The sequence below is a fragment of the Triticum urartu genome, chromosome 2A (genome assembly GCF_056163025.1).
Source record: "Triticum urartu cultivar PI428250 chromosome 2A, HENAU_Tu73, whole genome shotgun sequence".
Classification (NCBI taxonomy): domain Eukaryota; kingdom Viridiplantae; phylum Streptophyta; class Magnoliopsida; order Poales; family Poaceae; genus Triticum; species Triticum urartu.
The window spans coordinates 633040761-633054627 of NC_141874.1; the positions used below are offsets into that span (position 1 = coordinate 633040761).

General features: G+C 43.2%; 1 protein-coding gene across 2 annotated transcripts; it reads left to right on the forward strand.

Annotated features, from left to right (window-relative positions):
* The first annotated feature begins 2231 nt into the window (after positions 1–2231).
* Positions 2232–4792, forward strand: LOC125537588 (cytochrome P450 87A3-like). Of its 2 annotated transcripts, none has more exons than XM_087544644.1 (9): positions 2232–2470; positions 2567–2891; positions 2983–3129; positions 3493–3765; positions 3843–3944; positions 4036–4114; positions 4238–4344; positions 4453–4601; positions 4702–4792. In XM_087544644.1, exons 1-9 carry the CDS (start codon positions 2262–2264, stop codon positions 4790–4792), a joined length of 1482 nt encoding a protein of 493 aa, XP_087400770.1. In that variant the 5' UTR covers positions 2232–2261. The 2 variants fall into 2 exon arrangements, with proteins under 2 accessions (XP_087400770.1, XP_048556867.1); XM_048700910.2 differs by having other exon boundaries at positions 4471–4601.
* Positions 4793–13867: the final 9075 nt, after the last annotated feature.

A 13867-nucleotide genomic window follows, 5' to 3' on the forward strand; every position in this document is an offset into this window, starting at 1 on the left:
ATGTATATATTAAATAAAAATATCACATATTTGAGAACAATTCATATATTTGCCCCCCAAAAGAACCAAAATATAAGAAAACACAACATGAAATAAAAAAAATAAAGTTAAAAAGTGGAAAAGGAAAAGGAAACTAGAAAAAGTGAAAGATCAAAGGAAAGCGTAATAAGAAAGAAAAAAAACTTGAAATCTAGAAGATGAGGTCCATACACACGCTTCATCCGAAAATGGCTCATATTCTTCGCTCATGGCATACAATAGGATTTGCCATAGCAACACATGGTACGTACTAGTTAAAGGGACGTCGCTCACGATAACCATTCACATGGGCCTGCCTTATTATTCATTACTAGTTAATTGCCCATGCATTGCAACAGAGGCATGCGTATTCTACTTGTTCAACAACAATTGTGTCTTATACTCTATGGCTCATGCACGCCATATTCTAGCTATTGGTAAGACTAGGGGTAGGGGAATTCAATAAAAGTTTAGATATAGTTGAATTTATGATAAGATTCGATATGATTTGGGTACGGGTAGGGGAAGGCAACACTATTTTTGATTAATTATTAAGATGTGATTTAGTTAAGATATGATTTTTTAGCAAGATCTGATTGAGTTAATGTAGAACATGATTTTTAGTAGGAGAAGGAAAGGAAAGCCCGATTTGATTTAGATTATTCCAAACTAGAAGGCGTGGAGGGGATGAACCAAGGTAGTTGACAGACAAAAACCAACAGGAAGGGTTGAGCAAATCGGTTTGGTCTTTAGTGGAAGGGAGAAAAATCAGCCATAAAGGAATGGTGGGAGGTGAGGCGAACCTACTTACTCTCATTTAATAGTAGAGACTAGCTAATTATCCGTCGTTGAATGGGCATGCAAATTCGGCTATTCTAATGGTTTAACGTCAATCTTATCCGACATATTCCTTAGACCCACTATATTATAGATTAAATTTTATTTGAGTATGAGTATGGCAAGGCAAATAAAGTTTTGATTTAGTTGAGGTTTTGGTAAGATTTGATTTGATTTGGGCATGGGCAGAGGAAGGCAAGACAAGTTTTGATTTTGGCAAAATTTGTTTTAAGCTATTTAATTATTGCAGGACATGGTTTTGGGAAATTATTGATTTACTTTAGATTATTTCTATTTACTTCATTTATGTAGGTTTATATTTTGTTTTGTGTGGCATCGGTTAAGACTACCAAAAAGAAAAATCAGCGGAAAACCAAATAGGGAGGGGGGTGGGGAGGAAAAAACTGGGGGCGGAGGTGAGACAAACCTGCCACCCCCTTTAGTAGTAGAGAGTATCTTGTCTTCCATTTTTATTTCTAATTTCTTTCCTTTCCTTTTCTTCTTTCTCTTTCACTTTTCTGTTTTACATTTGTTGTGTTTATTTTGTTAATTTTAAATCATTATTTTTTTCTATTCTAAATAAAATTATATTATTTCACCTTATTTGTGTTTGTTTTTGCCAATGTCCAATCATTTTTACCTTTTTAGGTAAGCACATGAATAATTTTTGTGGGATACTCTTTTTTTAGGTCGAACACTTCTTTTATAACATGTGGACTATTTTTTAAACATGAACTTCTCTTTAAGATATATGGACATTTCATCTCACATACAAGACCATTGTTTACAATATACATGAACATTTATTTTCATACATGTGAATATTATTTCGCAGCACTTGAAGGTTTTTTTTTCTTATCATCAAACTAATTTATATCTTTTGTAAAACATTTTTTAAGTACACATAAACCTTTTTCTTGAAATGTGTGCAAAATAGGTGAAACATTATTTTTGCAGCTTATGGGAATTTTTCTTACCATTAAAATGATTTTATAAAACTTCTATTTTTATCTTTTAATATTTATACTGAAAAGGAAAATGTAGACGAACAGTAACTGCAATATTATTCCCTAAAAAACAATAAGTGCAATATTTGCCAGCCCATGGCAGCCCAAAGAGAGCGACGCATGAATGAACGGCCCAATAAGAAAGAGTACAGTAGTAGTGTAATTCAGAGAGACCACAGCATTGCCACACCAACCCCAACGAGTCAGGCAACCACTGTTCTCCTCACAACCTTTACGTTTGACGATGGCTCACCCAAAGCACGCCCAGAATCGCGCCCGCTGCTCTTTACATACAGATTGACCGTTTCTACTCGTTACCCGATGCGCCTGGCTGGCTTTCGATTGATCACACGAGACATGTAGAAACCACATGCGTTTCCAACCTAGTTAGATAGAAGGATGGACGCCTTGGCGGGGCTCTCGGCCTTTGCCGCGGTGGCGCTGCCGCTCCTCCTGCTGTACAGCGTGCACCGGTGGAGGAACCCTCGGTGCAACGGCCGGCTCCCGCCGGGGTCCATGGGCCTCCCGCTCGTCGGCGAGACGTTCCAGTTCTTCTCCCCGGACGCCTCCTTGGACGTCCCTCGCTTCATCCGAGACAGGCTCACGAGGTACGCATACTTTTTTCATCCCCGACGAGTGGCGAGGCCCAAGCGAATTACATGGGCCAGTTTCTCATATAGGCTTTGGTGCGAGATTTTGTATAGGTACGGCCCGATCTTCAAGACGAGCGTGGTGGGGCACCCGGTGGTGGTGTCGGCGGACGAGGAGCTGAACCACATGGTGTTCCAGCAGGAGGGGGAGCTGTTCCAGAGCTGGTACCCGGACTCGTTCGTGGAGATCCTCGGCCGCGACAACGTCGGGGAGCAGAAGGGCACCATGTTCAAGTACCTCAAGAACATGGTGCTCAGGTTCTTCGGCCCGGAGAGCCTCAAGGAGTCCATCCTCCGCGACGTCCAGCGCGCCGTCTGCAGCTCGCTCTACACCTGGTCCACCCTGCCGGCCGTCGACCTCAAAGAAGCCGTCTCCACCGTAAGCCTAGTCTTGTGACGCTCTGGATTATTACACGTGGTATTCACTGTTCAGGTTATGCTGCTACCTCGCGTACGGTGTTTGATTGCAGATGGTGTTTGAACTTTCGGCGAGCAAGCTGCTCGGCCTGGAGCCGTCGAGGTCCAAGGTTCTACGGAAGAGCTTCTTCGACTTCGTTCGAGGGCTCATCTCCTTCCCGCTCTACCTGCCAGGAACAGCCTACTACGCATGCATGCAGGTGATCAACGCGAACACTAAGTCGGTCAGTAGTGAAGGCTGTTCAGCCATGCATGCACTAGGGTCATCAGGGCATGTACAATGGTGCTATCTTAGAAGTGCCACGTAGGATAAATGATGAGATGGAGGAGATAAAACTCATAAGAAAAGACTTGTCTTCTCTTATTTAAGATAAGACAAGAGATGATCTCTTAGCACAATTCTCACCATGTTTTAAGGAATTACTAGTTATTAAAGATAAGGCTAAGATATAACCCATTGTAAACATACTTTTTTGTCATCTCTAAATTGCATACAAGACTTAAGATAAGACTGTCTTATCAACCATTGTATATGCCCTTAACTGACTATGAGTAACTTTCAGGGACGGATGAGTGTAATGGAGGTGCTGCAGCAGGTGTTGGAGGAGAGGACGAGATCAGCTGAGGCGGCCGGAGGAGGGGAAGCACGGTGCCACGGCGACTTCCTGGACTACGTCGTCCAGGAGATCACCAAGGAGAAGCCGGTCCTGACGGAGGGAATGGCGCTGGACCTCCTGTTTGTGCTCCTCTTCGCCAGCTTCCACACCACGTCGCTGGCCATCACCCTGGCCGTCAAGCTCCTCACCGACAACCCTCGCGTCCTGGAGGAACTCACGGTGAGTCCTGTATGATCTTTACGTGCATGCTGAGCTGAGCAACTTCTAAATCTTTGTGATTTGGCTTGGGTGTATAGGTGGAGCATGAAACGATTCTGAACGAGCGTGAGGCAGGCGGTGAGACTGATGGCGACAGACTTACATGGAAAGAGTACAAATCCATGACATTCACATCCCAGGTCATAATCCATGAAACGCATACCTTTAGCCGTACTAATAATAGTACGTTTATGCTGCCATAATCAGACGCACATGCATCATCTTCTACAGGTGATAAACGAGACGGTCCGACTGGCCAACATTGCGCCTGGCATCTTCAGAAAGACACTGAAAGATGTACAGTTCAGAGGTAATCATGCATACAAAAAAACAAAACATTGTGTCCCGATGTTACGATCTAAATCATGCATCCTGCGAAAACAGAAGAGACAGTAGCTAGTAGTATCTCTCAAATGACAATTATTGGCGACAGGCTACACAATTCCAGCTGGATGGGGAGTGATGGTCTGCCCTCTCGCGGTGCACCTGAATCCAGATATTTACCCTGACCCCCTCACCTTCAATCCTTCAAGGTTTAAGGTTTGTACTGGACCTCAATGCCCAACTCATGCAAGATCAAACAGCTCAACCCTATGTATGCACATAGTACACTTTATCTAGGACAACTGTGGTAATTTACTTAACTAGGGCGCCACATGCACACAGGATAAACTAGAGGCAAACCGTGGGTCAAGACACTTCATGGCTTTCGGAGGAGGTCTCCGGTCCTGTGTTGGAGCAGACTTCAGCAAGCTACAAATGGCCATTTTCCTTCACTTTCTTGTCACCAAATATAGGTGCCTCCATTGTTTTCTAATGAATCCACTTGGAGCCCAAAATTTTGTAATTGTTCATATCCTCCATTTCTTTGTCATCATTTGCTCCAACGTATTTCAGGTGGATACAACTAGGTGGAGGCAAGATAGTCCGGTGTCCAGGGCTGGAATTTCCTGATGGTTACCTCATTCAGATTAGACAGAGAGACTAATCAACACCTGCTTTCAAGTCATGCTAGCAGTAGGAAAAGCTTATATCACACGTGTACAATTGTTCTAGCATGTTGTTTGATGAAATAACAGTTGTGCAGAAGTATTTCTACTCTGTCATTTTTCTGCAGTTAAGTAAAAATACATCTTCAGAGATTTTCAAGCTTAGCCTAATCTATATAATAAGTAACAAAGACGACAAGTCAGCTTAACTTATGACCTATATGCATGCTTTGCTGAGGTGGCGCAGTTGCATGGATAGATTAGTACTACTACCTCCGTTCCTAAATACAAGTCTTTTTAGAGATTCAATATAAACAACATATGAAGCAAAATGAGTAAATCTACATACTAAAATACGTCTATATACATCCGTATGTAGTCCATATTAAAATATTTTAAAAAACTTTTATCTAGAAACGAAGGGAGTACAAAATAGGCGGCCTAGTAAGTTTCTCCCCTCGTGTTTTATTAAAATGGTTGAAATCTATAAACTCCGAAGCTCTATATTTTATCAAACCATGATACATTTGTACCCTTTCTTCGTTTGCTAAAAGAAAGTTTCACATCTTTCATTGCTTTCTTCTATAATGAAAAGGCAGCTCACAAGCAAAAGGAAACAAGAAATTTAGATTGACCTATTATCACAAAACTCATTTTGATGGCCCGATTTGGGTGTCCGTGATGGGGGAGAAAACTTGACAGTTTGAACACTGTCCAAAAATATTACATCCAAGTAAAGAGATTCAATTAGCAACACCCGAAACACTCCCATCCCATGGAGAACACGAGCGCCTTTAAATATTTGGGATATCTCTTCCCCCTCCGCGTAAGCACACACCTCATTTTCATGCTAAGAGCATCACGGACCCCTAAAATGGACACGGTATCCGTCCGCAGACACGTCCGTGAAGCGTGATAGAGCCGGCCATCCAACCAAGCCCACATACATTTCAAAGCTAAATTGAATTAAATAGATGAATTTCATGCAAACCTGATACCAAATTCATTACATTTTAAACATATTTTAACTAAACAATACTGGACTAGGCTTTTTTAGTTAACCTAGTATAAATGATCGCCGGCCATGGGGGTACCCGTTCCCCATGACATGTCTCCCCCATGTCCAAGAAAGCTCACCAGCCGTCTGTGCGCAACGAAAAGTGAAGCTTGGGGGGGGGGGGGGGAGTAGTGCCTATTGGGAAACATAGTAGAAAATAAAATTTTCGCGCCTACGATCACCCAAGATCAATATGAAGATGCATAACAGGTTGGGATCACGATCATTACCGACACCGAGTTGCAGCAGAAGAAGGACTTGTCAGTGTAGAACGTACTTGGAGTCCCTCGAACCGTTGATGAACGATCCCTCGTACCAACCATGAACAGTCCCTTGAATTGAAGACCCAAAACACGGCCTCTCTACTTGGTTGCAAGTATGCAACCTTCACGATCCGGCAGCGCTTCGCCGTCCAAAGCTAATCATCGCTGGAGAATTAGAGGGAGAAGACTAGAACCATACGGGGATTCTAATTATGTGGACAAGAGGATTAGCCTAGCTCTAATTAGTCAATTAGGACCAACTAGAACTAGAAGAACTAGAGGAGGCTCCAAAACTTGTATATACAATAGAGCAAAAAACCCTAGTATATATAGAATGGAGGAGGAGGAGGGGGCAGCCACCAAGGAGGGAAAGACCCTCCTTGGGGTGCCGGCCATTGGGGAGGAGTAAGACTCCTCCCCAAGTACAATTTGCCCCCCTATAAGGCACATTTGCTCCCTTGGGTGTTTTGGCAATCAATGTCAACATACATATTATTGGACTAACAGTTCTGCCTAGAATATTTCAAATAAGTCCAATGGTGGCATGGCAAGGACAATAGGATTTGGAACCCACTCAAAATGTGAAGATTTTTTTGGCTACCCCAAGACTCTATATTTTTGGTTTAGTGATCCAAGATCACATTGAGTCCCTTGGAAAAGCCAATACTATTAAAAGGGTATGAGGTATTGGTGATGAGGTTGTTGCTCAAGTACTCGGTGATATTGCTCAAAAAACCCTCAATCACTTTCCCAAACCACATCTATCCAAAACCCTAATTCATCATTTCGGCCCCACCGATATATTCCATTCCGGACCCACCGAGATGATCCTACTACTACCACAGCCAAAACCCTAGCTTTTTGGTCTGACCGAAATGGCTCTTGGTCCCACCAGATGGCCTGACCAAGTTTTTGTGATGAAATCACTTCCTCTCGGATTCACCGAGTGAAACTGATCGGAATTACCGAAACGCGGTTCAGCCTTTGCCAGTGCACTTCGGTCTCACTGAGATGATCTAGTCGGTCCCATCGAGACCCCCAACCTTCATATCTTTTGCACGGGTCGGTCTCACTGAGAATTTCAGTCGGTGCCACCGAGTTTGGTCAAAAGTGTGTAATGGTTGGATTTCATGTGGAGGCTATTTATACCCCATCCACCCCCTCTTACTCAGAAAGAGAGTCATTAGAACGAACCACAACCTCCACCATTCACTTTTTGAGAGAGAACCACCTACTCATGTGTTGAGATCAAGAGATTCCATTCCTACCATTTGAACCTTGATTTCTAGCCTCTTCAAGTTTCTTTCCACTCCAATCCTTCTCCTACCCCAAGCCAAATCCGTGAGAGAGAGATTGAGTGTTGAGGAGACTATCATTTGAAGCACAAGATAAAGGAGTTCATCACCAACACAACATCTATTACCTTTTGGAGAGTGGTGTCTCCTAGATTGGTTAGGTGTCACTTGGGAGCCTCCAAGATCATGTGGAGTTGAACCAATGAGTTTGTAAGGGCAAGGAGATCGCCTACTTCGTGAAGATCTACCCGAGTGAGGCTAGTCCTTCGTGGACGTAAGCCATGGTGGAATAGACAAGGTTGCTTCTTCATGGACCCTTCGTGGGTGGAGCCCTCCGTGGACTCGCGTAGCCGTTACCCTTCGTGGGTTGAAGTATCCATAAGCGTGGACGTATGATAGTACCACGCCAAAAATCTCTGTGTCTCCATTGCGTTTGCTCATTCCAATTCCCTTCTCTTTTACATCTTGCACTTGCATGCTTTACCCTTTCCGCTGATACTCTTGCTATGCTTGTGTAAAATATATTGCGTGCCCTTTAACATGTGCTAAACTCAACCTTAACTTGAAGAATCTTAAAAACTACTACTTTTACTTATTAAGGGTCTAATCACCCCCCCTCTAGACCCCTCTTCTCGATCCTACAGCCCAATATTCATCGAAACCCTTCTGGTGACCCTCAAACGCTTCCAGATCCCCTCGAAACTATTTTGAATATTCATGAAAAAAATTCCACAAATATATTCTCATGACACCCATCCTACTAATACTCAGTAGATCATGATTGCCTTAAACTTGTGACCCCGTAGGTTCAGTAATTCATAGACATGTACGAAACCATTCGTTCAGTGACTGTCAGTGGGACCGTGGACGCCCATATTGATCCTTATGAGAACGATAATGATATCCGAGTGAACCTATGGTTATCATGTGATGTTCCCTTTGTTTCGGGATACTTCACAAACCCGGGATGCATCAGTATCCTCCTGAGTCATCACCTTGCTCACTATACCAAAATCCTCATTACCAGTTATGTTCTTCTTTCTCATTATTGTGTTCTGGCATCCCCGTGACGTAGTCACCTATGTTTGGGCAGACAATGTTGGATGCCATCACACCGAGAGTGCCCTAGCCCCTAAGACTATCTCTCCATTGTCGGAGGAACAAATTCCACTCTCGAGCTATCTAGTCCCCTGTCAAACTTTCCAATGAATGATACGCCCATTTTGCATCATGTTTTTCTACTGTTATTTATAATGTTTTGATGCATAATAATGCTTCATGGAGTAATTCTAATGTATTTTCTCTCATAATATGCAAGGTTCACACAAAGAGGGAGAATACCGACAGCTGGAATTTTGGGCCTGAAAAAGCTATGTCAGGGCACCTATTCTGCACATCTCCAAATGATCTGAAAATTTAAGGAAAATTATTTTGGAATATAAGAAAAATAATGGAGCAAATAACTACCGGAGGGGGGCCACCTGGTGAGCACAAGACACCAAGGCGCGCCAGGCCCCCCAGGCGCGCCCTAGTGGGTTGTGCTCAACCCTGCCCACCTCCGGTGCCCATCTTCTGGTATATAGGTCATTTTTACCTAGAAAGAAAAAAAGGAGAGGACTTTTGGGATGGAGAGCCGCCATCTCGAGGCGGAACTTGGGCAGGAGCACTTTTGCCCTCCAGCGGAATGATTCCGCCGGGGGAACTTCCCTCCCAGAGGGGGAAATCAAAAGCCATCGTCATCACCAACAACCCTCTCATCTTTGGGAGGGCAATCTTCATCAACATATTCAACAACACCATCTCCTCTCAAACCCTAGTTTATCTCTTGTGTTCAATCTTTGTACCGGAACCTCAGATTGGTACCTGTGGGTGACTAGTAGTGTTGATTACATCTTGTAGTTGATTACTATATGGTTTATTTGGTGGAAGATTATATGTTCAGATCCATTATGCTATTTAATACCCCTATGATCTTGAGCATGATTATCATTTGTGAGTAGTTACTTTTGTTCTTGAGGCCACGGGAGAAGTCATGTTGCAAGTAATCATGTGAACTTGATGTGTGCTCGATATTTTGATGATATGTAAGTTGTGATTCACTTAGTGGTGTCATGTGAATGTCGACTACATGGCACTTCACCATATTTGGGCCTGAGGGAATGCATTGTGGAGTAGTTATTAGATGATGGGTTGCTAGAGTGACAGAAGCTTAAACCCTAGTTTATGCGCTACTTCGTAAGGGACAGATTTTGGATCCAAATGTTTAATGTTATGGTTAGATTTTATCTTAATATTTTTCTCGTAATTGCGGATTCTTGCGAGGGGGTTAATCATAAGTAGGAGGTTTGTTCAAGTAAGAACAACACCCAAGCGCCGGTCCACCTATGTATCAAATTATCATAGTAGCGAACACGAATCAAACCAACATGATGAAAATGACTAGATGAAATTCCCATGTACCCTCAAGAACGCTTTGCTTATTATAAGAGACCGTTTTTGAATGTCCTTTGCCACAAAAGGATTGGGCTACCTTGCTGCATTTTATTTACCGTTACCGTTACTTGTCCGTTACAAATTATCTTGCTATCAAACTACATGTTACCGACTATTTCAGTGCTTGCAGAAAATACCTTGCTGAAAACCACTTGTCATTTCCTTCTACTCATCGTTGGATTCAAAACTCTTACTTGTGGGTCATCAAGACTCTTTTCTGGTGCCGTTGCCGGGGAGTGGAAATTGGTAAGGAAAAATTATTACTAAGTGCTGAAATTTATTGTCACTTTCTACTATGGTATACCATCGTTTGAGGGGTTTGTTCGGGGTATCTTCACCTCGACGGGAAGCACAATTAGTTGCCCCTCAACCTACTGCACCTACTTAAAATATTGGTTTTGAAATTTCTTCGGGTATGATAGAACAATTGCTAGCTTATCCTTATGCAGGAGATGGAACCAAACATCCCGGTATGCACTTTATCTTTGAAGGGAAAAACATTGACATGGTATAGGCTATGCGATGATATTGGATCTTGGAACTGGAATCGATTGAAATTGGAATTTCACCAAAAATTTTATCCTATGCATCTAGTTCATCGTGATTGGAATTATATATATTTATATATAATTTTTGGCCTCGTGAAGGAGAAAGTATCGCTCTAGCTTGGGGGAGGCTTAAGTAAATGTTATATTCATGCCCCAATCACGAGCTCTTGAGAGAAATTATTATTCAAAACTTTTATGCTTGGCTTTCTCATGATGATCAGTCCATGCTCGATACTTCTTGCACTGGTTCTTTTATGAAGTAGACTATTGAATTCAGGTTGGATCTTTTAGAAAGAATTAAACACAGCTTTGAAGATTTGGAACTCGACGAAGGTAAAGAGTCAGGTATTAAGCTTGAGTTTCATTGTGTTAAATCTTTTATGAATACTGATGTTTTTCAAAAGTTTAGCACTAAATATGGACTTGACTCTGAAATAGTAGCCTCCTTTTGTGAATCTTTTGCTACTCATGTTGATCTCCCTAAGGAGAAGTGGTTCAAATATCATCCACCTATTAAAGAAGAAATAAAAGAACCGGTTAAAGCTAAAGATGAAACTATCATTTACAATGTTGATCTAGTTGTACCTACTGCTTATATTGAGAAACTGAAAGATCGTGGATGTCGCCTAGAGGGGGGGGTGAATAGGCGCTTTAAAATAATTACGGTTTAGGCTTGAACAAATGCGGAATAAACCTAGCGGTTAATTTGTCAAACACAAAACCTACAACAACTAGGCTCACCTATGTGCACCAACAACTTATACTAAGCAAGATAAACAACTATGTGATAGCAAGATATATGACAAGAAACAATATGGCTATCACAAGGTAAAGCGCATAAGTAAAGAGCTCGGGTCAGAGATAACCGAGGCACGCGGAGACGATGATGTATCCCGAAGTTCACACCCTTGCGGATGCTAATCTCCGTTTGGAGTGGTGTGGAGGCACAATGCTCCCCAAGAAGCCACTAGGGCCACCGTAATCTCCTCACGCCCTCGCACAATGCAAGATGCCGTGATTCCACTAAGGGACCCTTGAGGGCGGTCATCGAACCCGTACAAATGGCAACCCTTGGGGGCGGTCACCGAACCCGTACACTTTGGCAACCCTTGGGGGCGGTCATCGGTACCCGTCAAATTGCTCGGGGCGATCTCCACAACCTAATTGGAGATCCCGACGCTTGCCCGGAGCTTTACACCACAATGATTGAGCTCCGAACACCACCAACCGTCTAGGGCGCCAAGGCACCCAAGAGGAACAAGCTCTAGGGTGCCCAAACACCCAAGAGTAATAAGCTTCTCAAACTTCACTTCCACGTATCACCGTGGAGAACTCAAACCGATGCACCAAATGCAATGGCAAGGGAACATGGAGTGCCCAAGTCCTTCTCTCCCAATCCCACCAAAGCAACTAATGCTAGGGAAGAAAATGAGAGGGAGAACGAAAGAAGAACACGAAAAACTCCAAGATCTAGATCCAAGGGGTTCCCCTCACTTAGAGGAGAAAGTCATTGGTGGAAACGTGGATCTAGATCTCCTCTCTCTTTTCCCTCAAGAACTAGCAAGAATCATTGGAGAGATTGAGAGTTAGCAAGCTCGAAGAATGTCAACAATGGGGGAAGAACACGAGCTAAAAGGATAAGGTTCATTGGGGAAGAAGACCCCCTTTTATAGGTGGGGAAAAAATCCAACCGTTATGCTCACAGCCCGCACAGAGCGGTACTACCGCTCCAAGGAGCGGTACTACCGCTAGAGCGGAAGTACCCCTTTGAAAAACAACAGCGAGGAGGCAAAAGGCCAGAAGAACCGCCGGAGCAGTACTACCGCTCGTCCTCACGGTACTACCGCTCGACCTCACGGTACTACCGCAAATGGTAGCGGTACTACTGCTTGCGAGCGGTACTAAAAAAATACATCCGGGCCTACCACCGCAAGACTTGGGACGAGTTTTTGGTCCGAAGCGGTACTACCGCTGTAGGAGCCGCGGTAGTACTGCTCTGGAGCGGTAGTAAAATATTGCATCCGCTCCAATTCGCGGTAGTACCGCTGTAGCCTTTTCAGAACACCAAAACTGCCACAACTTTTGCAAACGGACTCCGAATTCGATGAAACCAAGTTTGTTGGAAAGCTAGCGACAAGGGCTAACACAATCTTGAAATAAATATCAATAAGAAGCAAATTAGAAAAGGCCCATAAGAAAATGGTGAGGACCCTTCCTCGGATAAGACCGGTAAAACCTACAACACCGAAAACATCATAGAAGACGCATGCGAACTCCGTTTTCGATGAAACCAAGTTTGTTGGAAAGCTAGCGACTAGGGCTAACACAATCTTGAAAAAATAACAATAAGAAGCAAATTAGAAAAGGCCCATAAGAAAATGGTGAGGACCCTTCCTCGGATAAGACCGGTAAAACCTACAACACCGAAAACATCATAGAAGACGCATGCGAACTCCGTTTTCGATGAACTCAAGCTTGTCATCAAGATGACCATAAGCTCTAAGACTCAAAAAGAGAACCAAACAAGAACCAAGAAACATGATGCAAGGATGCAATGGTTTGAGCTCTCGACGAACGATACGATCAAGCTACTCACTTGAGAGCCCCCCTTGATAGTATGGCTATCGATCCGATAACCCGGTCTCCCAACTACCACCATGAGACCGGTAAAATAGAAAACCTATCAAGGGCAAACCTTTGCCTTGCACATGATCCACTTGAGTTAGATGATGACGATCTTGTCCTCCTCAAGATGGACCACCTTTCTTGATTGCGTTGGGTCGATGAAGACTAGATGATTGCTCCCCCATACTCCACTATGGGTGAGCCACTCTTCGGTACATCTTCACAAGTCCATTGACACCACAATGGATGGCAAGCTTCAAGCACTTGATCTCTTCGTGATTCTCCACTTGAAATTGCACACATCAATCTTGATGACGATCACCACTTGATGTCATCCTTCCCATGGGTTGTATGATATCATCCTCTTGACGCAAGCCCATGGACACGTACCTAACCCCACATAGACTCTCACATAGACCATGGGTTAGTACACAAAGTGCAATGGACAATGCTTACCATACCATGGGATCACTTGATCCCTCTCGGTACATCTTCTACTCTTTGTGAGTTGATCAACTTGATTCACTCTTGACTTAGTCTTGATCAACCTTGAATCTTTCCAACTCTCTTCGTTTGGATGATGTCTTGAAGGTAAACATGAATGATCACACAATCTTCTTCTTCAAGACATGCTTGCAATAAGCTCAACTCTCAAATGACCAATCTTTGGATAATTCCTTGAATAGCACCTTGGTCGACACAAGCTCTCCTTGAAACCAACACATGTACTCCAAGAAAAGCCTATGGACAAAACCTTCAAATATAACTCAAGGAAACCATTAGTCCATAAAGA